The 26,821-nt window shown below is 37.9% G+C and overlaps 2 protein-coding genes across 5 annotated transcripts in view; one reads left to right on the top strand and one right to left on the bottom strand.

Moving 5' to 3' along the window:
- Positions 1 to 25: 25 nt before the first annotated feature.
- Positions 26 to 25,955, top strand: LOC128692996 (uncharacterized protein C1orf50 homolog). 2 transcript variants are annotated; one of them, XM_053782430.2, is made up of 4 exons: positions 26 to 203; positions 3,170 to 3,282; positions 5,832 to 6,050; positions 25,807 to 25,955. In XM_053782430.2, the coding sequence occupies exons 1-4, from the start codon at positions 164 to 166 to the stop codon at positions 25,861 to 25,863; spliced, it is 429 nt and encodes a 142-aa protein (XP_053638405.1). In that variant the 5' UTR covers positions 26 to 163; the 3' UTR covers positions 25,864 to 25,955. The 2 variants fall into 2 exon arrangements, with proteins under 2 accessions (XP_053638405.1, XP_053638404.1); XM_053782429.2 differs by lacking the exon at positions 25,807 to 25,955 and adding an exon at positions 8,457 to 14,665 and having other exon boundaries at positions 54 to 203.
- HisRS (histidine--tRNA ligase) overlaps positions 13,488 to 26,821 on the bottom strand; it is a 26,543-nt gene continuing 13,209 nt past the window's right edge. For all 3 annotated transcript variants that reach the window (XM_053782426.2, XM_053782427.2, XM_053782428.2), the window contains 5 exons: positions 23,582 to 23,715; positions 22,597 to 22,854; positions 19,070 to 19,381; positions 17,092 to 17,241; positions 13,488 to 16,050 (listed from right to left, as the gene is read on the bottom strand). In XM_053782426.2, coding sequence (XP_053638401.1) covers positions 15,892 to 16,050; positions 17,092 to 17,241; positions 19,070 to 19,381; positions 22,597 to 22,854; positions 23,582 to 23,715 — 1,013 coding nt within the window. In that variant the 3' untranslated portion in view covers positions 13,488 to 15,891. The remainder of the gene's footprint in view (positions 16,051 to 17,091; positions 17,242 to 19,069; positions 19,382 to 22,596; positions 22,855 to 23,581; positions 23,716 to 26,821) is intronic.

Below are 26,821 nucleotides of genomic sequence, written 5' to 3'. Positions count from 1 at the left end.
TATTATAATAAAAAAGAAGCGCTAAGCCACAAGGGCTATACAGTGTCATAATCTTCAACTTGTCGGTATTTCACACCATTTTCAATATAAGGCGTAAGCTGTCAGTGGCCCATTACAACCCCAACAAGAATGAGAAGCAGTAGCAACTTGACAGCTTGTAAAGATGGCTTTAAATAGACTACAAGAAGAAGCTGGTGCAGCAGGTATGATACACGTGTTCTGCAATAACTTACAGTATTGTGCATGCTTTTGTCGCAGCGGAGAGAATGGAGAACTAGTGTAAGATATGCTCCAACGTTAGTTATGTAACTAAAATTGACACGTAACCATGACACTGAGATAGTTCTCTTGACGTTAAGATTTGTTGGGATTTTTAATCCGGGGTTACCCGGGGTAGGGAGGGTTAGCCACCAAGGATAACCTGAGTTAGGGAGGGCTAGCTACCCAGGATAACCTGGGTTAGGGAGGGCTAGCCACCCAGGATAACCCAGGGTAGGGAGGGCTAGCCACCCACGATAACCTGGGTTAGGGAGGGCTAGCCACCCAGGATAACCCGGGGTAGGGAGGGCTAGCCACCCAGGATAACCTGAGTTAGGGAGGGCTAGCCACCCAGGATAACCTGGGTTAGGGAGGGCTAGCCACCCAGGATAACCCAGGGTAGGGAGGGCTAGCCACCCAGGATAACCCAGGGTAGGGAGGGCTAGCCACCCAGGATAGCCCAGGGTTGGGAGGGCTTTGCCACCCAGGATAACCCGGGGTAGGGAGAGCTAGCCACCCAGGATAACCTGGGCTAGGGAGGGCTAGCCACCCAGGATAGGGAGGGCTATCCACCCAGGATAACCCAGGGTAGGGAGGGCTAGCCACCCAGGGTAACCTGGGGTAGGGAGAGTTAGTCACCCAGGATAACCCAAGAAAGTCACTGCATCATCAAGGACTGTCTGTCTTATTTCCAAAGTGCTCTTTTAATCTTGCTCGAAATGCACATGCATGCTAGTGGATTTTTTGTGCTTAACAGTATTTTATTACATGTAAACTACATTTTTGTACTTCATAAAGAAAAATAAATTGTTTGTTCCCCTGGATGCGACCCACAACAGTCAACTAAGACTTAAGTACCTACTTACTGTTAGGTGAACAGGGACAGCAGGTTTAAGGTGACACACCCAGGTACCTACTTTTAGGTGAACAGGAACATCAGGTACATATATGGTGACTAACACCCAGGTACCTGCTTACTGCTAGGTGAACACGGACAGCAGGTGTAAGGAAACATGCCCAACATTTCCACCCGTGCCAGGGATTGAACCACGGACACTGTGTGAGGCGAGTGCATTGCCTACCAAGCCATGAGGTTCATTGTTTTTACTATGGTTACATTAAGCATGTGACTATCGTAGATATAAATTGGTGGTAAATTATGAAGACAACTTAGAATAACTCAATAAAGTCAAATTGTAATTCAGAGTCCTTAGATTGAAACTTCAGTGGAAAGTTTTGAATAAATTATACCTGGGATAATTTTAAATTTTGTTTTGCACTATATGTATTTTATTTGCATGCTAGATGCATTTTGGAAAACTTTGTTATTGGAGAAGGCTTATCTGGTTGCTCAAAGATTCGTTTTTTTCCCCAGTGTATATATTTAGCTTTCTTCATCACACTGTAGAGAAAATGTGTTGATATATACAGTGGCCACAAAAAAATCTATACGTTAATCATTTTTGGACAATAAAACGAAAAAATGCATTTTATTTTCACCCTTTAGCTTCCAACTAGTACTTGGTCATGTTACCCTTTTTCTTTATCACCTTCTAAAGTCGCCTGTGCATCGAAGTGACGAGGGTGGAGAAGAAGGAGGCATCCATCTTGATCCAAAGCTTCTTCAGTGCCTCCTGCAGGTCTGTGATGTTTGTGGGTTGAGCTTTTGCAATCTCATTTTCCATCACATGCCAGGCATTCTCGATAGGATTTAGGTCAGGGAAATTGCCTGGCCACTCCAAAACACTGATGTTATTCTCTTTGAGAAACTTTTGCACTGCTATTGACTTATGAGCAGGGGCACCATCATGAATAAAAAAATCACACTCGTGAATGTACCAAAATGTCAGCATATGGTCCCTTAACACCTCAATATAATTACTTCCCTTCATTGTATGTTCTTAGGAAGGAGGTATAGTCCACCCCTGCCCTTATAACCACTAAAAGCACCCCAGACCATAACAGTGTCAGGGTGCTTCACTGTCCTCACAGTGTACCGCAGGTCATAATGGGACACACCATTGGGACAACGGATGGTCTTGGAGCCGCTCCTGACAAGCCTGAAAGTACTCTCATTGCAGAACATCACCTTCTGCCACTAGTCTGAGGTCCACTCCTTATACTTCTTGCAGAGCTGAAGCTGTTTCTTCTTAATGGCTTCAGTTAGCATGGGTTTCTTGGCAGCACGTCGAGCAGGCATTTTCAGGTCCTTTTGCAGTCGGTGCTGAATGGTTCGCACTGTGATGTCTTTCAAGAGTGCAGGATGCTTTTTCTTGAGGTCTCTGGGCTGTTATGGCAGGATCTGATAACACTTCCCTCTTCAGGATCTTGTCTGTGCAAAGAGAAGTCTTTTTGGGGATCCTAGAGCCCAATTTCCTGGGTGGTACGGTGCTTTCTTGAGGTTGTAAATTGCCATCCTAGTCACCTTCAGGTCTATGGCTATGCATATCACAGATATGCCTTGCTCTAATAGGGCAAATGCACGGGCCTTCTCTGCAATTGCAAGTTTAGTTCAACCCATTCTGACCACTTGGAGCGGAGATATAGCGTGGCAAAGTTTGTGGTTGGGTGAAAAAAAGGGGCAATGAGGAACAAAGTAGCAAACCTCCTACCTCAACGAGCTCTAGCAGAGCACTGAAGCATGGCATAATGGGGAACAATGGAGCAAGATGGGCTCCAGTACACAAAGTCATCACAAGCTCCACCCACTTTTATTATGGTGGAAACGCAAGTGAAATGTATGCACCAAAATCACGTGTATAGATTTTTTTGCGTTGTAAATGTATAGATTTTTTTGCGGCCACTGTACATGTATGTGTGTTTGTTTTTGTTTTTGTTTGTATATGTGATGGGGGATACAGTAGTTTTCAATGAAAACAGACTAGATTTGTATTCAATTTCTGTTTTTCAGCAAACCTTGTGGAAATGGACTCGGTGCCAGGAGGATATGAATTAGTCAGTCCACATCGCACTAATAAGGTGGATAGTTTGGATTTAGTAGAACTTGCAAAGGAAATCCAGAAGGTTAGTAAAGAATAAAAACTATTAATACATTGCATTATTATTATTTTATTATGTAAAAAAGTGCTAGTGGTGACTCAGAATAAAAATTATTCTGGGTCACCACTAGATAACACAGGAATTCAACCATAAATTCATGTATCCACCAGAGAGGTAAGAAAAATTACTGTACTCTACTTTTAAAGCTTTTATTTTCAGGTACCGTACTGTTATTAACTATAGTATATTGTTATATGGTAGTTTATTAATGATATGTCCAATAGTTTCATCAGTGAAGTGGACTAAGGCTGCTGTATTGAGCATTTGTCCTTGTGTGTAAGCCATCGATGCTACACCAGGTACCTCTGTGTAATGGGTCTTCATCTCAGTGGACACACTCCTCTCTATTCCACACCTTGGTATCACTGTATTTAGAAATCATAAAAACAGTGTGTATTTGTAACCTGTAATAATGTGAGCACAGTAGCTATATATCCATAAATACTGTAAGACTTTAAGAGCATTAATTACAATACAGTTTTGCTGAAACATTCTAAGGAAAAACCAATAAAGAAACCTTTTCATTATTCAACATTTTCATTCTTTTTTGCTGGTCTTGCTTTTGAGCTGTGAGTATCATGCTGATATGTCTGGCAGTTGTATTTTCATAAACCTTTCACAGCATAAAGTGCATGTAGAGGACATGAAATTTATCTTCATGAAGCATATTCATATGTATTTGCTACTTACTAAGGACTCGGGGAATATTGCATCACTTATTTTGGCAGGTAAATAATGAATATCAAACAGTTAATTAATATTTTTATTATTAGTCAAATATTTTACTCTTTTTTTTTTTATACAGTGATGTATTTTTTTATTAATGTTAAAATTTGACTACCAGTAGTCTTGCATATTAACTGTGTTACACTTGGAAAGACTTACAATGATTCTCAGTTGCAATGCATCAAGTGTCCATCATGGACAGCATAAGTTTCTTCTTAACAAAAATTAACCACACTCCATTAAAATAGTGTTGGAAAACCCATTGTTGATAAGAGTTTACTTAAGTTTGTACAGATAAGGTTTTTTTAAAGATTTTATAAAATAAAATACAAGTACAGTGGACCCCCGCATACCGTTGGCATCACATAACGATTAATCCACATACCGCTTGCTTTAATCGCAAAAATTTTGCCTCGCATACCGCTTAAAAACCCGCTCACCGCTGTTCGTCCGAGACGCGTCCAATGTGCGCCTTAGCCAGCCTCACATGTTCCGCCGGTGGCATTGTTTACCAGCCAGCCTCCGCGGTAGCATCCAAGCATACAATCGTAACATTTCGTATTATTACAGTGTTTTTGGTGATTTTATCTGGAAAATAAGTGACCATGGGCCCCAAGAAAGCTTCTAGTGCCAACCCTACAGCAATAAGGGTGAGAATTACTATAGAGATGAAGAAAAAGATCATTGATAAGTATGAAAGTGGAGTGCGTGTCTCCGAGCTGGCCAGGTTGTATAATGAACCCCAATCAACCATCGCTACTATTGGTGGTACAGCTGCTGCTGCTGCTGCTGCACTGTCAGCTGCTGCTGCTGCTGTAGCATCGTCTGCTGCTGCTGTAGCATCGTCTGCTGCTGCTGTAGCATCGTCTGCTGCTGCTGTAGCACTGTCAGCTGCTGCTGCTGCTGTAGCATCATCTGCTGCTGCTGCTGCTGTAGCATCGTCTGCTGCTGCTGCTGCTGTAGCATCGTCTGCTGCTGCTGCTGCTGCTGCTGTAGCATCGTCTGCTGCTGCTGCTGCTGTAGCATCGTCTGCTGCTGCTGTAGCACTGTTGTTGGTGTGGCTTATTGAGAATATACCAAGAAACAATTAACCCCAGAGGATTTTCCACCCAGGATAACCCAAAAAAGTCAGTGTCATCGAAGACTGTCTAACTTATTTCCATTGGGGTCCTTAATCTTGTCTCCCAGGATGCAACCCACACCAGTCGACTAACACCCAGGTGAACAGGGAAAAATGCCTGGAACTAGTGCTCATATTGGTGAATTTAAAGCCAGCAAAGGTTGGTTTGAGAGATTTAAGAATCGTAGTGACATACACAGTGTGATAAGGCCTGTTCTGGAAGAAAATGCCAAACAGGACCTACAGTACTCAGGAGGAAAAGGCACTCCCAGGACACAGTGTCTCATCAGTCATTGCTGCATCTTCAATAAAGGTAAGTGTCATTTATTCTTCATTTAGTAGACTAGTACATGCACAATATATACTGTGCATGTACTACTCTACTATTGTGCATGTATCCTTCTCTTTGTGTGTAGGGAAATGTATATTTCATGTGGTAAAAATTTTTTTTTCATACTTTTGGGTGTCTTGCACGGATTAATTTGATTTCCATTATTTCTTATGGGGAAAATTCATTCGCATACCGATTATTTCGCATACCAATGAGCCCTCTTGCACGGAATAAAATCGGTATGCGGGGGTCCACTGTATAAAGTTGATGCAGGAGAAGCCTGTAAGCTTATTGAAGAAAAAAGTGCTTTACAGCAATTTTGAATTCTCATTTCAGGCTGACACTTTTGTACATGCTAACGTAAGTAATAAGCTGCAGGTGATTGCAGAACAAGTGCGCTTTCTTCAGGAACAAGCCAGAAAAGTCCTTCAAGAAGCTAAGGACAATGCTGACCTTCATCACATCCCATGCAACTTCGTCAAGAAACCAGGCAGCACTTACCATCTTTATCGGCGACCATCTGGCCAAAAGTATTTCTCCATTATCAGCCCAAAGGTATGAATTATTCAGAATTTCTGGCCCATATATCGTCACTAGATACATTTAATTTTTTTTTTTTTTTTACATTTTGCTCTCTGGCCAAAAGTATTTTTCCACCCTCAGCCCAAAGGTATGAAACGTTAAAATGACAACTATTGCAATTTTTCTGGCCCGTATATCTTAATTAGGTACAATGTTTTTGTATTTCTAATGCAACATGTTACTTTTTCTTTTATTTAAGTATATTGCTATCTGTTTCCTTATATTGAGTATGGTTTCTTGATTCAAGTTTATGCATATTGTAGAGGGGTGTTAATGTTGCAGTTTTATAACTGTACTGTAAGTGTGCCTCTGGCAAGACAGTGGAGTGAAAGTTGGTAAAAGTTTTTCTTTTTTGGGCCACCTTACCTTGGTGGGAAACAGCCTATGTATTAAAAAAAATAAAAGCATATTGTAGATGTACAGTTGGTATTATTACATGGCTTTGCCCATAAAAATCATCCTCATATTCTTTGTCAACCTAATGTAATGTATACTTTTTTGTATTATTATTATTATAATCAAAAAGAAGCGCTAATACTTTTTTGTATAATTCATTACACTTACATCTGCACTGTAAATGGTTTTAGCTTGTATTTAAAACATTAGATGCTCTCTTCATCTTTAATTATTTGCTCTCTTATTTTTAATTCAAATTTTATTTTTTTTATTAGTATTTAGCTTAAATTATGCTCTTACTATCATAGTCTTCAACTGCAAAAAAAGTTACCTTGTTTTTTCAGATGAAAGGGTATTGAAGGTAAATTTTTCACCCAGATTTTCTTGTAAAACTGCTATTTCAAAGTAATGCAATTTCTCTTTTATGTGTTGGGAGGGCATTTGGCTAGGGAAGATCAAAAAGTACTAGAGGGTTAGACATTTATAATTTATGATTGGTGTAACAATGGTCTACTTTGTCCAGATAAAGCTATGGCTGAGTATCTGCAACTTTCAGAGGATTGACCAAAAGAGCAATAGAGTGGGATTCGTTCATGTATCTTCTGAAAAGTCAGCTAATTCTAGTGTGATTTTTCTTTGTGTCTTTCCCTTGGTACCTTCATCTCTAATTCAACATTTTCACCTTTTCCTTTCTACTATCTCTTTCACATTTGCTGTAGAGCACTGATTGACCCTCATGGGTTTAGAGCTTTCCATGAACATGATCTACAATGATCACCTGTGGATCTCTTTTAAGTACCTGGTATGCCTATGTAGCTCAGAATCTCATGCCTCCTGATTTCAATTTTTTTTATTTTCAAGTTTCGCTGATTTTAGCATCATTTATGTTACTGTATTCATTCTGATATTAAACGGAAGCTAAACCAGTCTAAAATCACAGAACAGGTGGGGCTCGAACCAGGCCAGCGTGCTTACCACTATGCCAGCTGCCTCTAATAGGATTCATCCAACTAGGTATATTTCTATACATTATAGGGAGGTTAGCATGGGCTACCACTGTGACTACAAACTTAGGTTTTTACAGACAGATCCCACACCAGTATGACTGTGGCATGCTCTAGCTCTTGTCCTTTCAATGCTGCCATCATGACTCGTGAAACCATAATGCAATTACAGACAAATCACAGAACCGGCGAGGCTTGAACTCATGGCAGACGAGACCTAAAACTCAGTTTCACGAGTCATGACGGTGGCTTTGATGCTAGAGTATGCCACAGCCACACTGGTGTGAGATTTGTCTGCAAAAACCTGAATTTGTGGTCACAGTGGTGGCCCATGCCAACCTCCCTATGGTGTACAGAAATATACCTAGTTAGATAAATCCTATTAGAGGCAGCAGGTCCAGTGGTTAGCACACTGACCTCATTGAGTTTTAGGACTTGCTTGGTATGAGTTTGAGCCCCACCCATTTTGTGATTTGTTTGCAGTCGTGTTATTAAGGTTTCATGCTATATACTCATGCTATATATATCAACGAAAGCAGCAGTTTTTCACTTATACAGCCTCTCCTCACTTAATGACAGAGTTCTGTTCCTAAGACCATGTAAGTAAATGAATTCGTCGCTGAGTGAGGAGCATACTTTAATGGTAGTGGGTTTGTGTCAACAATCTTTTGATATTGTTTTAATGTCACCTTTGCACCATTTATAACATTTCTGGTATATTTTTAAATGTTTATAGCGCACTGTATATTGTAATAAACAGAATAGAGGAAATCAGCTCTAATATACGTTATTTAGGTGTACATACTGTTCAGAGAGCCTGTCGTAAGTCTGAGGTATCGGTAAATGAGTATGTCGCTAAGTGAGGAGAGCTGTATATATATTTTAACAAAACTTTCGTTTATCCTATAATATCCTTCCTATGCTAGAAAAACTTTTGCATGATTCACTTACAAAAATTAATTTCATTTATTTATTTTAGGAGTGGGGATCAACATGCCCGCATGAGTTCTTGGGATCATTCCATTTGGAACACGACCAATCCTGGACAGCAGAGGATAAGATGGAAGAGAGATTAAATGATCAGCAGATGATAGACAAAATTTTGACATGTTCAAACACCTTATCTATAACATTGAGCAAAAAATAGACAAGACCTTTATAGAAGTACATTACAGGTAAAGGAGGGCCCCTCTTATACAGAAGGTTAGGCTCCAGGCTACCACTGTATAGCGAAAATCACCGTAAGACAAATCACCCTTTTTTTTCACTTAAATGCATATAAATGCCTGATAATATGTTTTCACTATGATATATTAAGTTAGCAGTAGAGCTAGGCATGAAAAACACCATAGAAAAGAGTAAGGCGATGAGGTTATCAAATGATTTAGATAAAGAAAAATTGAATATCAAATTGGAGGAGTATGGAAGAAATGAATGTTTCAGATATTTGGGAGTTGACGTGTCAGCAGATGGATTTATGAAGAATGAGGGTAATCATAGAATTGATGAAGGAAAAAAGGTGAGTGGTGCATTGAGGTATATGTGGAGACCAAAACAATGTTATCTATGGAGGCAAAGAAGGGAATGTATGAAAGTATAGTGGTACCAACACTCTTATATGGGTGTGAAGCTTGGGTTGTAAATGCTGCAGTGAGGAGGCAGTGGAGATGTCCTGTCTAAGGGCAATGTGTGGTGTAAATATTATGCAGAAAATTTGGAGTGTGGAAATTAGGAGGTGTGGAGTTAATAAAAGTATTAGAGGGCTGAAGGTGGTTTGGTCATTTAGAGAGAATGGATCAAAGTAGAATAACATGGAGAGCGTATAAATTTGTAGGGGAAGGAAGGCGGGGTAGGGGTTGTCCTTGAAAAGGTTGGAGGAAGGGGTAAAGGTTTTGTGGGTGAGGGGCTTGGACTTCCAGCAAGCGTGCATGAATGTGTTAGGAGTGAATGGAGATGAATGGTATTTGGGACCTGATGAGCTGTTGGAGTGTGAGCAGGGTAATATTTAGTGAAGGGATTCAGGGAAACTGGTTATTTTTATATAGCCGGACTTGAGTCCTGGAAATGGGAAGTACAGTGCCAGCACTTTAACCCTTTGACTGTTTCAGGCCCCTCTCTGAAACTGTCATTCTATGTCGCTCAATTTTTGAAAAAAAAAAAATTATTTTTTCTTATGAAATGATAGAGAATCTTTTCCCGATGGTAATGACACCAAAAGTTCGAAATTTGGTCGAAAACTCGTGGAATTATGCTCCCGCGAAGTTAGCGGTCTCGGCGACATATGCGTATCGGCGATTTCGCCGACTTTGAGCCCAATTTTCAGCCAATTCCATTGTTCCAGTTGACCAAACTCATAGCTATTTCTTTAGAACTCCATTTTATCTATCAGCTGAGCACAAGAAACCTCCCATTTACTAATTTGGACTACCCAATATGGTGGTCAGAAATTGGCAATTTGGCCAGTTTCACGCAAAATAAAAAAGATGCCAATTTCAAAATAGGGTCCAGAATAAACAAGGTAGACATTCGTGGCACTAAAATAACATATGCTCTGTTCATTAGTCACATCTCTAGGCCCCTTTTATATTATTATTGCTTTCTATTTTGATTTTTTATTCATACAAAAAAACACAAAATTTACTGTTATGCAGACGACTGCATTATTGTAAAAATGGTATAAATAATATCAGTGCACTAGTGAAAGAATATTAGACTCCCCAGTTGACGTGTATTGGACGTGTGGTGTGATTTATTTACTCTTGAACATTGGTAAAAATCGAACATTTCCGCTATTTTGAGCTCAGTTTCAAGGTCGTTTTCATCGTAAATATAATGAAAATCATCTCTATTTCTGTAATATGTTTTCCATTTTATCAACTAAGACCATGAAAACGCGAATACAACGATAAATACTATACGAAAATACACCTCAAAGTCGGCGTTTTATTCCAAAAAAACGTTCAGAGTTTTTTTTTTCTCATTACGCAATGTGTGCTGCAGGATTTTTTTTATGTGGTGCACACTGACCACACAGACCCATTCTCTCACATGTGGGCCTACCAGCTTTCTCCCACTTGATTTGAAGCCGCTAGAATTATTGAGTATATATACGTCAGAAACATTGGCTCGTAAGACGTATTTATACGTCGAAAACAGTCAAAGGGTTAAAGGAGGGGTTTGGGATATTGGCAGTTTGGAGGGATATATTGTGTATCTCAATACATATATGCTTCTAAACTGTTGTATTTCTGAGCACCTCTGCAAAAACTGTGATTATGTGTGAGTGAGGTGAAAGTGTTGAATGATGATGAAAATATTTTCTTTTTGGGGATTTTCTTTCTTGTTGGGTCACCCTGCCTCGGTGGGAGATGGCTGACTTGTTAAAAAAAAAAAAATCTTTAGTTCTACAAGTACATGTACAAGGTATACAGGCCTAGCTGATATCAGTGACATACTACTGTATAGAATGGCCCTTGTTATGCAGAGCATTTCTGGCAGATTAGGTCAGTTTTGTCCTGGGATGTGACCTATACCAGTTGACTAACACTGAGGTACCCATTTTACTGATGGGTGAACAGGATAACAGGTGTAAAGAAACATACCCAATGTTTGCACCCTTGCCAGGAATCGAACCCGGACCCTCAGCTTGTGAAGAGAGAGCTTTGCCTACCAGGCCACAAGCCACCTTAGAGTAAAAGTAAAATGCTCATACAGTACACTCACTGCTTACCTTAAAATATTTGTAGTCTTAATGTAGGGTGAGAGGTGAGCAGTATCTATTGTAGGAAGTCAGGTGTGGTAGCCTGCCCAGCTACCACACCTAACAGTTATGTTTATTTGTTTTACGTAAAAGCCACAGCCCAGCTGACTGTAAGTACAGTTATCAGAGTACGTATAAAATATGCAGTAACTTTAAAATGTTTGAGAGACAGAGCTCATGGAGGAGCTTGTGGATGCTGTAATAGCGAATCAGGGAGCAGTATAAACAAATTTTTGGCCATAATTCGAATTGTCCATATTAGCGAATTGCTGTAAAGTGGGGCCCTTCATACTGTATGTGCACACATCAGTAAAATAACCATATCAGGGATAAAAACAGCTCTTAAGAAAGAAAAAGAAATTAGGCCTGGCAGGTGCTCTTATAGCAGGTCAGTTTTAAATAGTCATTTTTCTGTACTACAGGTATTCCTCACTTAACGACCTACCTGGTTAACGACCACTCGGACTTACAACCAGCTCTCCGACCCATGTTTATTTAATGCCTAGTTCTATTTTTAATATACTAAAAATGTTATAAATGGTGCAAAGGTGACATTAAAGATGATTGACACAAACCCACTACTAGTCCAGTACGCATGAAATATCAGCAAGGGACAGCTCCTTGCTTAACCCTTTCACTGTCAAGACCCCTGCTCGCAAGGGGAGGGTGGCTCTAGAACCTTACATCAGGAGCCTTTCACCAGCATCTATAGGTACTTTAATGGAAGGGATTATAGGTCACTTCACTTTTTTTTTTTCATTATATTCATTGGGAACAGCTAAACTTACAAGGGTCTTGTAGCATGCCTAATTTTTTTTTTTTTTTGTATCCCAGATGAGTTTAGTAGTTGCCCTTCCATTTCATCATGTCCCCATTCCATGCTCTGTCTGCACGCATTTCTTATTCTAGCTTGTTTAACTATATTATAGGTACCACCTTATCAAATGTCTCTCCATCCATAGTTTTCTTTCTAGACACTGTCATTCATCATTGGGTATTATGCTGATCTAGAGTATTATGGGTGTCTGCAGTTTAAAATCTCTATGCTGTCTATATTTCTTAATCATGGACTTACAGATGCCTATTGTCTCTTACCTTCTTTGCTTCTATAGCCTTCATGATACAAAGACATGTAGATTATTATGAGTGCTAAACCCATATGGGTCATTTAGTGCACAAATCTTATAAAAGCAGCATTTTTTTCACACACTAGTCATCTTCCACCTGTATAGGTTCAGCATTACATAGAAATGATGCTGCCATGAGGGTAAAATGTACAAAGGGTGGGTTCTTATGCTAAAGAAAGTCAGTTATCATAATAAACCTTTGTTGAAGGTGGAGCTTTTCAAAGAGGGGCAAGGCAGAATAAAGATATCGGGGAAATCTCAAGTAAAAAAGGCCTTCTACTTGCTCTGTTCATCTAAGAGAAAAGCACCCATTGACACTTTGTGAGAATTGTAAGTTCTGAAAGATTGTCCCACTCAGAATGTGTAGACTTTTTTTTAACTATCTTTCAGTGCCCTAACATGTTTATTCTATATTATATAATTATTATTATAATCATGGGGAAGCACTAAACCCATAGGATTATACAGTGCCTGTGGGAGTGGGGGGGATGTAAGGTATTCAGGCTTAATTCAAGGAATAGGAGCACAGATCCATGTTTACTTTAATTTTCTTTCTGACAGCCATATTTTTAATGCATTCACTCTGATTTCTCACATGAAAATGATATATTGCAATAAGCAAGAAATGCATGTTAAAAATGTTATAAAAGGTTCTCCTGTATGTTGTTGGAAATATAAACACTTAAGCAGTATAATGTGATCCTTTACCGACAATGTTTCACTCAAGCAGTGCGCTTTATCAAGTCACAAATAGATCTGTTTGTGACTTGATAAAGCCCATTGCGTAGGCGAAACGTTGTCAATAAAAGATCACAGTGTACTGCTTAAGTGTTTATATTTCCATTGTGTCGGTATTTTATACCATTTATTTCTTTCCTGTATGTTGTTGTTACATAAACCAGAAAAGCTGTAAAACTAAAGTACAGTACCATAAAAAATTCAAATTCCATAATGACTCTTCAATGAATCAGAAACATTCTTATGTACTTGGTAACCCATTATTGTTTACATGTACTCTATCCTCAAACATTTTTCCACAATGCTAGTGTGCTTCATTATGCACTAAGGTGCTGCTGTCTTCATTCCCATTCTCTCCCTCAATGTTTTCTTTAAAAAAGTCAAGTCTTGTATGAAAAATCTTTATTTAAGATTCATTGTAAAAAATGGTATAACTGATTTCTAATTTTATTAATGATTTTCAATATAAAAGGAATCTACATAAAACTGGGTAAATTAACTGCCTTGTCAACTGTCATAGTATAATATTGATCCATGGAAGATTCCTCTACAGTTCAAATTATCTGAACTATCTGTATTACCTTTAAAAAGACAGTATGAAATTACTTTTAAACATGCATACCTATGGTCAGTTTTCAATGTTATTCTGTTCCTTGAGATAATGTTGAGGCCTGAACATGACAAGTAGTTTAAAGATTATAAGCAAACATTAGGGCACATTAAAAAAGTGACTAAGGTCCCAGGACCAAAACATTTTCTATTATAATCAAGGGGTTAAAACATTTCCTAATACAGTGGACCCCCGCATAACGATTACCTCCGAATGCGACCAATTATGTAAGTGTATTTATGTAAGTGCGTTTGTACGTGTATGTTTGGGGGTCTGAAATGGACTAATCTACTTCATAATATTTCTTATGGGAACAAATTCGGTCAGTACTGGCACCTGAACATACTTCTGGAGTAAAAAAATATCGTTAACCGGGGGTCCACTGTATGTCCTAATGTTTGCTCATGAGTTTTTAAACTACTTCCTGAACAGCTCAACTGCTGCTGCCAGTGACCCACACAAAAATACCTTATGGGCAAAATTTTGGAGCAAGCCACTGATGTTACTACTTATAAGAAAAAATATAACCACAAAGTTAGTTGCAGGTAGATAAACCTCAGCACAGAATACTTTCATATTTAATGACCATATTCCTTGGGAAAGTGGAGCAGAATTCTTCCTATGGAAGTCATAAGAGGTGACCAACATGCCAGGAGCAAGGGGCTAGTAACACCACCTGTATACATTAATACTAAGAGAAACCTTTGTTTTTCTTTTTGGACCAACCTGCCTCGGTGGGATATGGGTGGTTTTCTGAAAGATTCCTTGAATTTGTTTTAAGATCTACAAATGTGTTTTACAGTTTTTTTATGTTGTAAATTAATGCTCTAAATCGCATTTGATTCTTCACCAAAGAGGAATGTTTCACCAGATATGAACTATTTACTTTTCTTTCATTGATAACTATAGAGAAATAAATAATAAAAATCAACAAGCAAGCTGTTGCCAACAAATTGCTGAATTTTTGTAGTCACAAATTTTTCCTTAATGATAAAGCCTTAATGCAACTCATAAATTAATAATAAATATAGAAAACACACAAAAAAATTTAATATATTTTTATGTACCCAAGGACTAAAGAGATGGCCTTCGTAACCAGTTCTTGGTTCACAATGACACATCAACTGAACCTACATAACACCACAATTTTACCCATACCAAAGAAAAAAAAAAACCCTCACTTCATAAATTATGAATTTCATATACAGTGGTCCCTCGTTTTTCGTAATTAATCCGTTCCTGGAGGAGCTACTATAAACGAAATTTACGATTTGCGAATCAATTTTCCCCATAAGAAATAATGTAAATACAATTAATCTGTTCCTGACACCCATAAGTATTAAAACAAAAAAATTTTTTACATGAAATATACATGTAGTACATAAACAATACAATGGGAAATGATGAATGAAAAATTAACAGCATAACGCTTACCTTTATCGGAGGTTCTTCTTAGTGTATGGGAGACTGGAGGAGGAGAGAGTTTGGATTGTTTACAGTTTGGAAGAGGAATCCCCTTCCAGCAACACCTCAGGTACCAATTGCTTTTCTGGGGTTACTTCTCTTCTTTGTTTCTTAATGCCACTAGGACCACCATGAGAGTCACTGGAGTCCTGTCTCACAAAATAACTGTGGAGAGAGCTCTGTTTCTGGCATCTCTTTAACACTTCCCTAAAATGGCCCAAGACTTTGTCACTGTACATATTTCTCACCTTCTATACCACAGGCTTGGCACTAGGAGCTTTCTTTCGAGCCATGGTAGCTTATTTAGTACTTGCAAGCACTAAAATGAGTGGAATATTATGAAATATTTCGTAGGAGCACTTGAGGAGACCTTCACTCACTGGTAAACAATGCCAGACTGGCTGGGTAGGGAATCCTCCCCGGCTCACACTGTGCTTATGCGTCCCGGACAAACTACTATTCGCGAGTCAACCCATGAAAAACGAGTCCATGTTTATACGAAAATACCCCTATGATTGGCGAAATTTACGATTGCCGAGAACTACGAAAAGCGAGGGACCACTGTACTAGCCATTATCTTTAATTTTATAATTTTTCTTCAGAACATTTAGAAATTTTAGTAGTTATAAGCTGAATATTTGGCTATATCCAGCTTATATGGACTTGTTTAAAATTATATTACAAAACTCACACTGAACAAATAGTCATTACACATTTACTTATTTGCAAGTCTCTGCTTGACAACCGTTACCAATTCTTCCCTTTTGATGGCCACTTCTGCACGTGTGGCTGTGTCTCGAAGCTTCACTATACCTTCTTGCACTTCAGACTCCCCAATGAGTACTACTAGGGGAATTGCATTATCTTCAGAATACTGAAAAAATAAAGTATGTGCATTATATTTATATAATGATGCTTAAAAAATAAGACTGCTAGAGCACCCATAAGCACTCTACTCAATTGTAAGTGGGTACAATAATTAACAGAAAAATCAGATATTAATCTGCATTAAAATAATTTTCTCCTAAAGAGGAAGTATTAAATACATAAAATGCTTCCACTGACAAGTAGTAAGAGCACAAACATTAAGAAAAAATGGTATCAATAAACAGGAACCCTTAAACTCCAAAAGCATGTTGCAACAAATGTTAGAAAAGAAGATGGGTGGCAGGTAAAAGTTCTCAGGAGAATAATTTTATCTGAAGTGAACCTATCCAGCCAGGCTGTGTTTTCTACAATGCATTACTGACTGGCAACAGCAACATGTATATCTTGTCATGTTTAATAATAATTAGTGTATTTTTTTGAACCAGTCATCTCCCACCAAGGCAGGGCGACTAGAAGAAGAAATTTACAGAGAAAGGGTTACTAGCCCCTGAATCCCAGCATTTTAGTTGCCTCTTACAACATGCATGGCTATATATATTTTTTTTTTTACTGCATCAGCTGTATCCCACATTTAATAATTTATCCAGGAGAAGGGGTTACTAGCCCTTTGCTCTCAACATTTTAGTCACCTCTTACAACACGCATGGATTTCAGAGAAAGAATTCTGTAATTTTGTTATTGATTATTTTTTTGCTCTATGTAAATGCCAAATCTGATTAGCAAGGGGTCTTCTCCAATGTATGAAATCCAGTTATATTAATGACCATAACCAGACTGGATTTTGTTCACTGGAATGCACAGAAGCCTGAATTTGTTATACACACACACACACAAGTATTTCAGAACTACCCAGATGCTAATGGTCAAGAATGAGCAGAATTTTGGAACAAATTTATATATTCTTAAGAATTAGAGTAGGTTCATTTCTAAACTATGATATATGCATTACAACAAAGTCTAAACATTAAACATTTGATACACTTTAGAAGCTGGTATTAAGTAGATTAAATATTTAGTATATGATTACCTGTAGCTGATTGAGGATCTTGGGATTATTTTTGTAGCTACTTTCTGCTTTAATTCCTGCTTCATGTAGAAGACCAAGAATTTTCAATCTCTCGTGTATCATTCCTTTACATGCAGCAGCAACAAACACTTCTGTTTGTGTTGATCGGAGCTATAAGATAAAATTAAGATTAGAATTATAGCCAAGCACTAAAACCCATAAGGGTCATACAGCTCTGCAGAAAATTAAGAAATAATAGAAGAATAATAAATAAATTAAGTGGTACAACAAAACTGTTTAACATTTTACATTGACAGAGTTGCTAGTTTTTCCTGTCTCGAACATTATTAGGCTAATTTTGATTGATATTTACATTCATTATTACAGTCCCTGCACTCTAAAGGAGGGGTGGGGATATTTGCAGTTTTGAACTGTAGTATCAGCACCCCTCTGACAAGACAGTGACGGAGTGATGGTGAAAGTGTTTCTTCTATTTTGGGTCACCCTACCTCTGTGGGAGATGGCCGGTTTGTTAAAAAAAAAAAAAAAAAGAAATCAATATTTTCTTATGTTTTACAAATTTCTGAAAACTAACTTTTCTTTCCAATTTCCCAGGAAAGCCACACTAAAATCTTTACTTGTAACCAGTACCAAGGAGCTAACAGCCATTTTCCTTCATTAAAATACAAAAAAAGGAAACCTTAAACTGTACTTCAATCAGATATGTGTTTTTTTTTTATCAACACATTGGCTGTTTCCCACCGAGCCAGGGTGACCCTATAAAAGAAGAAATACTTCATCATCATTTACTCCATTACTGTCTTGCCAGAAGCATGCCTACACTGGAGTTTACCTGGAGAGAGTTCCGGGGTTCAACGCCCCCGCGGTCCGGTCTGTGACCAGGCCTCCTGATGGATCAGAGCCTGATCAACCAGGCTGTTACTGCTGGCTGCACGCAATCCAACGTACGAGCCATAGCCCAGCTGGTCAGGTACCGACTTTAGGTGCTTGTCCGGTGCCTGCTTGAAGACAGACAGGGGTCTATTGGTAATTCCCCTTATGTATGCTTGGAGGCAGCTGAACAGTCTCGGGCCCCTGACACTTATTGTATTGTCTCTTAACGTGCTAGTGACACCCCTGCTTTTCATTAGGGGGATGTTGCATCGTCTGCCGAGTCTTTTGCTTTCGTTGTGAGTGATTTTTGTGTGCAAGTTCGGTACTAGTCCCTCTAGGATTTTCCAGGTGTATATAATCATGTATCTCTCCCGCCTGCGTTCCAGGGAATACAGGTTCAGGAACTTCAAGCGCTCCCAGTAATTGAGGTGTTTTATCTCTGTTATGCGCGCTGTGAAGGTTCTCTGTACATTTTCTAGGTCAGCAATTTCACCTGCCTTGAAAGGTGCTGTAAGTGTGCAGCAATATTCCAGCCTAGATAGAACAAGCGATCTGAAGTGTGTCATCATGGGCTTGGCATCCCTAGTTTTGAAGGTTCTCATTATCCATCCTGTCATTTTTCTAGCAGATGCGATTGATACAATGTTATGGTCCATGAAGGTGAGATCCTCCGACATGATCACTCCCAGGTCTTTGACATTGGTTTTTCGCTCTATTTTGTGGCCGGAATTTGTTTTGTACTCTGATGAAGTTTTAATTTCCCCTCATGTTTACCATATCGGAGCAATTGAAATTTCTCATCGTTGAACTTCATATTGTTTTCTGCAGCCCACTGAAAGATTTGGTTAATGTCTGCCTGGAGTCACAGTTAAAAAAAAAAAAAAAAAAAAAATGCACATATCAACACCCCTCCTTCAGAGTGCAGGGACTGTCCTTCCCACCTCTAGGACTCAAGTCTAGCTAACCAGTTTCACTGAATTTTTTCATGTTACTTTGCCATTACTTATCACTATAACTTATTAAAAAATTGTCTTGACAAAAGCATGCTGACATCACAGTTCACATGGCCGTCTGAACTTTGATCATTATAGTCTTGATAACTTACCTTGTCATTATCTGCTCGCTGTTTTTGCTCATGAATGGCAAATAATCTCTCAATGCCAAAACTGACACCTACACAAGGCACAGTCTTCTTTTTTGGGTCAAACATCCCTACTAGTCCATCATACCTCCCACCTCCAGCAACACTTCCTACAGGACCTTCTTTAGCAGTCTGACCAGCCATTAACACAGCTTCATAAATCACTCCAGTGTAATAATCAAGACCTCTTGCAAGGCCCATGTCAAAAACCAAGTGGTTATCACAAGACAAGCTCTTACAATACTGATAGAGAAGTGTAAGATCTGAAAGACCAGCCTGTGAAAAAAAAAAAAATTACTGATTAGCAAAAATTCACTTGGATGAAAATCAATAATTTAAAAAGCCTTCTCTAAAAAATATAAGGTAGCAACAATCATGTGAAATTAATCACTTTCAATAGAGGTATTTGGGTCACTGGAACCACTCATATTGTTCTTTGTAAACAAGAAAATGACAAAATATGCATTAAAAACAAGTAAATTTATATTAAAAAAAAAAAAAAAGTTTTTAACAGCAGAAATATGAAAATGTCAACTCTACATCAGAATTTTAACACAAGGTTATACTGACAATGTAATGGACAAAGTTCCCATTTATCTGACTTTGTATAGAATGACTTATAACAAATATCAATCAATTACTTAAAACGAATATCAATCAAATTCCACCTTTAACCCTTAAACGGTCAAAATGTATATATACGTTCACTCGCGCAGCGCCCTGAATATTTTGAGAAAAAACAAAAAAAAAAAAAAATTATATAGAAAAAAGAGCACATTTTTTAAAGTATTTTAGAATAAAAAAACAAAATTTAGGGTCAGTACTTATGGAGATATGAGGCTGAGAAGTTGGTACTGGATGCTCATGTGACAGCAACATCGAGTCTTGCCGCTTGCAGAAGTGTTGCCGATATACCTTTTTTTCTATTTTTCATATTTTATGTAATTTTTGTTCTGATAATTACAATTTGTAGTAGTTCTTGTCATTTTATAACCAATCTTTGTTCTGACACTAGTATTAGGTACTGAAATTGTACTCAAATTGTCACAAACACACTGACAGGTGGACATTTACACTTGCCTTAAGTCATTTACTTTTGTCTTGGAATATCTACAAAGTATTTTTATGTCCCCGCAATGTTTTGGATATGTGGAAGTATAGGAGGAGGAGGAGGAGGAGGAGGAGGAGGAGGAGGAGGAGGAGGCGGAGGCGGAGGCGGAGGCAGAGGCGGCGGTGGCGGCGGAGGTGGATAATAAATAATAATAATAATAGGTAATAATAAGTTCCTTTGAAGCATGAAAAACAAAGTCCACCCCTGACAGTGACATGATAAGATGAGATAACAACTGATAAGAGCTGACGTTTGATGAGCATACACGAGGGTGGGGGAGAGTGCAGCTGATAAGAAAAGATTAGAGGTGATATTTGATGAGCATCGCCCTCATTTTGTTTTCGCTGGTACACAAACATGTCTGTCTGTCAAGCTCCTTGTCTATCTGTCTATCCGTCTAGCTCTTTGTCTCAGAGAGAGCCACAAGACTGCGTCGTCATCACGTTTACTCACATCTTCAAGCAGAGTACAGCACTTTGTCTGGATTTTTTGGGTTATCCTAGGTAATTTACACTATGTATACTTGTATTTATGTGTACCTGTGAGACAGAGATAGAGAGACATAGAAAGAGAGACAGACTGAAAGAGATACAGAGACAAAGACAGAAACAGAGACAGAGGAAGACAGAGAATAGAGATAGAAAGATACAGAGATGGACAGACCCTAAACTTGGGGTTAACATTACTTTCCTCTTAAAAGAGGAGTGTTAATATGACATTACATCAGTGAATCCTTGGTGTTTGCCACAATGTTTGCTCTAGCTGGCGCTCAATTTAAGGGCGCAGGCCGCCGAGAGGCCGCCGAATCTGAGCCTAAATACACCAAAAAATCGAAAAAATATGGAAAATGAGTTATTCATACAGAAAAATAGCTTAACTCTTTGGCAACACAATGGTACAAGAATCAATGTTCTACAACGTTTCTACAAGAAATTATAGTCATTTATATCAGGTATGGTGGCGGCGATGTAGGCCATAATATAGCGAGAGTCCACCAGCAATATTCGATATAAATGAGTTACTCCTCGTCCCCTTCTTCTATTGTTTGGTATGTGACTGATAGAAAACGGTGTTTTGAAGAGGATAACTGCACTAGAACATCAGTTTACTAAGAAATACACCGAAAAAAACACGATTTCCGCGCAAAAAAAATTTTTTTTTTGAGACGGTAGGCCGGCCGACGTTCTAGGCCTATATCTCGGAAGTAACTTATTCACTTATTTCGCTCCATAACTCCATTATTAATGATTGTATTGAAATGATTTTCACAGACAATATAAAACAAAGTGTGTTTGAAATTGAGACAAAATTTTTTGGAATATCTCAAATATTTTTGATTTTATGCGGGGTTAAAAGGCAGATATTTTGGCGAATGCCAAAAATTTTGTCAAATGTATTTTTTTTTTAACTTGATAATAAGATATATTAGATGAAATGGCTATGTTAAAATGTCGTGCTAGTTGTATTCTAACAGTTGGGAATGTCGGAAGTGCCACTCGTAGTGCCAATTTGTCAGGTCATGCTGCCATATATAAAAATAATGTTTATATTTTTTCTCTGTTGTTTGTTGGCCAATCATACTGAAACTTTGTCACATGCTTCTACATATGTACCTCTAAAAGTACACCAAAAATAAAATAAATCGGTTGAAAAATAAAAAAAACAAAAAAAAACGTTAGTAACTTGGCGGCCTGCGCCCTTAACTGGCACTCCCACAAGGTACTAAGTGGTCCCAGATTTTTTTAATACTGCGCACACTAAGTGTTAGGACCCATTCTATGCTGACAAGGCATCTCAGGCCAATTGTGCCAAATATGAAGGCAGGAAAAATAAAACGTGTATACACGTTTGGGGTGCTACGCGTAAGAACATATATATACGTTTGGACTGTTTAAGGGTTAAGCACTTCTGATAAGCTGACAGATCCCATGACATTTCTTAGATCTGCGTAGCATCTAAGATAATATTATACAAGGATTTCTATAATCATTTCTTTATGGTACTGTCACCTTTTTAAAAATATGCCCTTTGCTGCTGTAATTGCCACATTTATGTATACAAAACACGATCAAAAACCACAGTTTAGAGGACCACGTTACTTTTTTTCCAGCATTCCACATATTTTACTTGGACAAAATCACTTTCAGAATAGCTCTTGGGAATTTTTTAAACAATATATGAAATACTAGATAATATAAGAAATGAAAAACTTACCATACCACTGGCAGGGATTGAACTCATGGCGAGTGAGTCGTAAAACTCCATGCTTATGCACTGGCCTGGAGTTTTACAACTCACTCGCCATGAGTTTAATCCCTGCCTGTGGTACGGTTTTGTTTGCAATTGTCATTACGATTTTGTGAGTCACGAAAAATCTTACCTGAGCATCTGTTGAATCTTTTAATCTCGCATCATTCTTCAGCTTTTCTAGGAGCTCTTCTTTGCCAGATAACTTAACATATTCTCCAATAACATCAGCAACATTACCATCCAAACCTTTCTCATCTACCATTTCTTTTCTTACATCTTCCCATGGAGATTTGTCAAGCTTGTCCACTGCTGAGCAAATAGGACGGAACTTCTCAACTGGAACACCACATGCACCAAATACGCCATCAAGAATTTTCCTATGATTTACCTAAAGGAATAATTAAGATTGATACTTTATAAACAATCTAGGGAAAACAAATTTCTGTAAATTATAATGAAATCTATATAATACAGTACAGTAGAACCCCTGTATCCGTGGATTCGGTTTCCACTGTTTCAGTTATCTATGGTATGCCATGGTCTGAAAATAACCCTTAATTTTGCTTAATGATGGCCCTCAAGGTGCAAAAGTAGCAAAGCCTAAGAGAAGCCGTGAAATGCTTCCCATCAGTGAAAAAGTGCTAATTCTTGACTTATTGTGCATAATTTGACAGTTGAAATTTTATCATAGGTATGTAAACGAAAAATGGCTTGTATGTATGTAGGGTTCGCTACTATCCAGTTTTGAGTATCCACAGAAGGTCTTGGAACATATCCCCTGCGGATATGAGGGGACTACTGTTTATTAATTATTTAATCTGTTCTGTGTGGTCACTACTAAGGATGGTAACCTTTTCTTCAATTTTTTAAACACATTTTCTGATACACTGTCAGTAAGCTGACACAGTGAAGAGGTTCAATGTTATTTTCATGAATATAATTCAATAGCAAGGGTAAATTATTCACAAAGAAGAGCAACTTCAACTATCAAGACAAAAGTAATCACAGATGTAAGGGCAGTGCATGAGGTGCTCCTAAGAGATGAATTTTCCTGTAGGTGTTCAGTACATATTAAAAATACATGAAAACATAAGGTAAAACTCATGATTTCTGACCTTAATGATAAAGTCCCCTAAGTTGAGTTTTAATAACACTTGATGAACTAGCTGTACACATTCAGCATCTGGAATCATTGCATCATACTGCCCCGCAATATCAAAGTCACACTGGTAGAATTCTCGATATCGGCCTGCAAAACACAAATGTAATAACTTCTTGCCACTCAAAACATAGTAATATTAACCAGACTGAAATTTATATTAATCAAAATATGAACAAAAGTAATACTGGTAAAAAACAGGTATTATGTGCTACAATGTCCATATTTCATATTACACTGCTAAATAACCATTTCGGAGAGAGATTAATAAGTTTAGAATACTTGGGCGGCAAATAGATTTAGCAGAAAAACAAAAGGGGGAAGTTGTTAGATGGGGAGCAGGAGGTAATGGAAAGATGGAGAGAATATTTTGAGTTGTTAAATGTTGCTAATGAAAGGGCAGCAGTAATATATATTGGGTAGGGAAGGATAATATCTGGTAGGAATAAGAAAGAGCCAGAGGTGAATGTGGGTAAAGTATGAGGAAATGGGTAGAATAAAAGATACAACAGATGTTGTCAGTAGGTAGGGGATACATTTTTGGAGTGGTTGGTGCAAATGTTAACATATGCATGAAACAAGAAAAGATGCTTAAAGATTGGCAGAAAGCATGAATAGTTCCTTCATATGAAGGGGAAAAAAAAAAAGAGAGATGAGAGAGAATAAACCTCTTGAGTATATTGAGGATTAATATTCACGAGTTAGGGCTAAGACAAAGCAGGACTGCAGAGGAACAAGGAGGATTTAGCAAGGTATTGGATTGTGTTTACAATGATGTATACAAGTCAACAATACAATAAACCCTCAATTTAAATGACTAAAAAGGGAAAAGTGGGTGGCCGGTAATGATGATTGTGGTGCACTGATATGACCCTGTTTTGCTGTGATCATAACAAGTCCATTCTATCACTAACAGACTTTGCCCTCCATTTATAAATCAAGTGACCCAGCGGATTTTGTCCCATACTTCTGAAGTTGGTTAAATCAAGGGTTTCCGTGCTTAGATAAGGGTAGGGAACTATTTGTTGCATTTATAGATTTGGATAAGGCATATGATGCACTGGATATAAGAGACAATGTATAGTATAGGTACTAAGTTACTAAAGCAGTAGTTATACAGAGAGTGAGGCTCAGGTTAGGGTATATAGGAAAACAGGGAACTATCCAGTAAAAGCTGGCCTTAGGCAGAGATGTGTGATGTCACCCTAGTTGTAAAAGTGAACTGCTATGGTGTTGGGGAGAGGTGTTGATTAAAAAATAATGAAGCTGATAAAAAGTGGCAACTGTTTCAGCTGCTCTTTGCTGATGGCTCAGTTCATTTTTATCTGTTGAGATGTTGCTAAGGTTGGTGGAAAAGACTGGGTGCATAAAAAAAAAAATGAGAGAGAAGGGGTTATTCCAGGAGGTGGGAGGGAGGGTGTAAAGGAGGATTCAAGTGATAGGGGCATGAGCATTCAGTAAGCATGTGTAAGCATGTGATAAATGGTTTAGAAAACGGACAATTTGAAGATTTATTGCATAAGTGTCTCAATCTTTGTGCAAGCACGTTAGATTAGAGACCAGAGTGGTTTTAAGAATTTGACGTATTATTGGAGTGTTAGCAATATATTATTTATAAAGAGATTCAGGAAAATCAATCAGCTGGACTCAAAGTTCTGGAGGTGGGAATGCAGTGCCTGCAGTCTGAAGGAGGGGTGTGGATGTTACAGTTATGAAATTTAAATTTTGGTGTCTACACACTTCTGGCAAGACAGCTATAGAGTGAGTCACAGTATAGGTTTCCTTTTTCTAGGTCACCCTCAGCCAGTAGTAAAAAAAAAAAAAAAACTACTAAATAAAGTTTAGTAGATATGATTCTACTAACAACACATTTATTAAGAAATAACCTAAAAGAAAATTTTACCATAACCCTTTTCCTAAGGCCTCATTTTTTTTTTCTTTCCCCTCCCCTCCCTCCATATTTTCCACACAATCAAAACCTCCTTATTTCTATTACATATAAAATAAAATTGTGTTGAATATATAATTTACTGTGTATATAATATATACACTGTAAATATATAATTTACAATGTATATAATGTAGTGCCTGCACTCTGAAGGAGGGGTGTTAATGTTGCAGTTTTATAACTAGTGTAAGTGCACCTCTGGCAAGACAGTGATGAAAATTTTCCTTTTTCAGGCCACCCAGCCTTGGTGGGAGATGGCCGATGTGTTAATTACAGCACACCTTCAATAATATCAAACCCCTTAGGTACCCCTCTACTTTGGATTTTACTGGGTTATAGAAACAACAATTGTTACTGTTAACCCTTAATTTTACACTCGCCAAGTCATAATCTTGTATCGAAGCTTGTATCCCACCTAATGTGTGGTCCAGCCACATACAGAATGATGCAGCCATAATAGGTTACACCTAAAGATGGTATCTAATGAAGGACAATCATTACACCAATTATTGATGTGTGTAATATTACTAAATTTTAAAAGAGAAACTTTCGTTTTTTCTTTTTAGGTCACCCTGCCTCAGTGGGATGTGGCTGGGTTATTGAAAAAAAAAAAAAAACTGTACATTATAATATTTGGGGTTTCCTAGATACACTAGCTAAGGATAGTAAGACAGACAGATACATGCGTATCCTATTTATGGGAAGGAAGTAAGGAAAGGGAAAATGAAAATGGGTAAATCACCTTAAGCAATGAAAAACTTGTTAAAAATGCTGGTGCATTTTTTTTTACTAAGGCTACATAGTTAATATGAAAAAGAATATGTTAAGAAGTAAGTGTGGAGTCATAAAGAGGACAAAGTAAACCAAAACAAAGGGAAGACTGTTATATATCAAAAGTAGCTGAACACACAGAAACTCCATTTAATGACATGAGGTAGTATGCATGAAGCAACAAGCAGCCATAAATTAAGGTTGATCTTAAAGCACAACTGTTTGAAAGTTGATCAACTTAAACAGCAGCCCTGAATGAAATAAGTGACATGAAAGATGTATAATGATGGCAGTGCAGGCATAGAGAAACTGAATGTAGATTGCAAATGAGTAGTATTGAGTGAATTGAAGAAAAAAAAAAAAGAAATTACATTAAAATTACAGTTTTCAGTATATTCAAAGAAAGTTGTGTATTTTAGTTATCAATACTGTTTTAAAGAAATAGCATGGCACAGAAATTAAATATAACATTCATAT

Source organism: Cherax quadricarinatus, chromosome 38, assembly GCF_038502225.1.
Source record: "Cherax quadricarinatus isolate ZL_2023a chromosome 38, ASM3850222v1, whole genome shotgun sequence".
NCBI lineage: Eukaryota > Metazoa > Arthropoda > Malacostraca > Decapoda > Parastacidae > Cherax > Cherax quadricarinatus.
This window is presented reverse-complemented; position numbering and strand designations above follow the sequence as displayed.

Coding starts and splice junctions, on each gene's coding strand:
- LOC128692996 (XM_053782429.2), top strand. CDS start 164: ATGGCTTTAAATAGACTACAAGAAGAAGCTGGTGCAGCAG. Junction 204..3,169: donor AGAAGAAGCTGGTGCAGCAG/GTATGATACACG, acceptor TCTGTTTTTCAG/CAAACCTTGTGGAAATGGAC. Junction 6,051..8,456: donor TCTCCATTATCAGCCCAAAG/GTATGAATTATT, acceptor TATTTATTTTAG/GAGTGGGGATCAACATGCCC.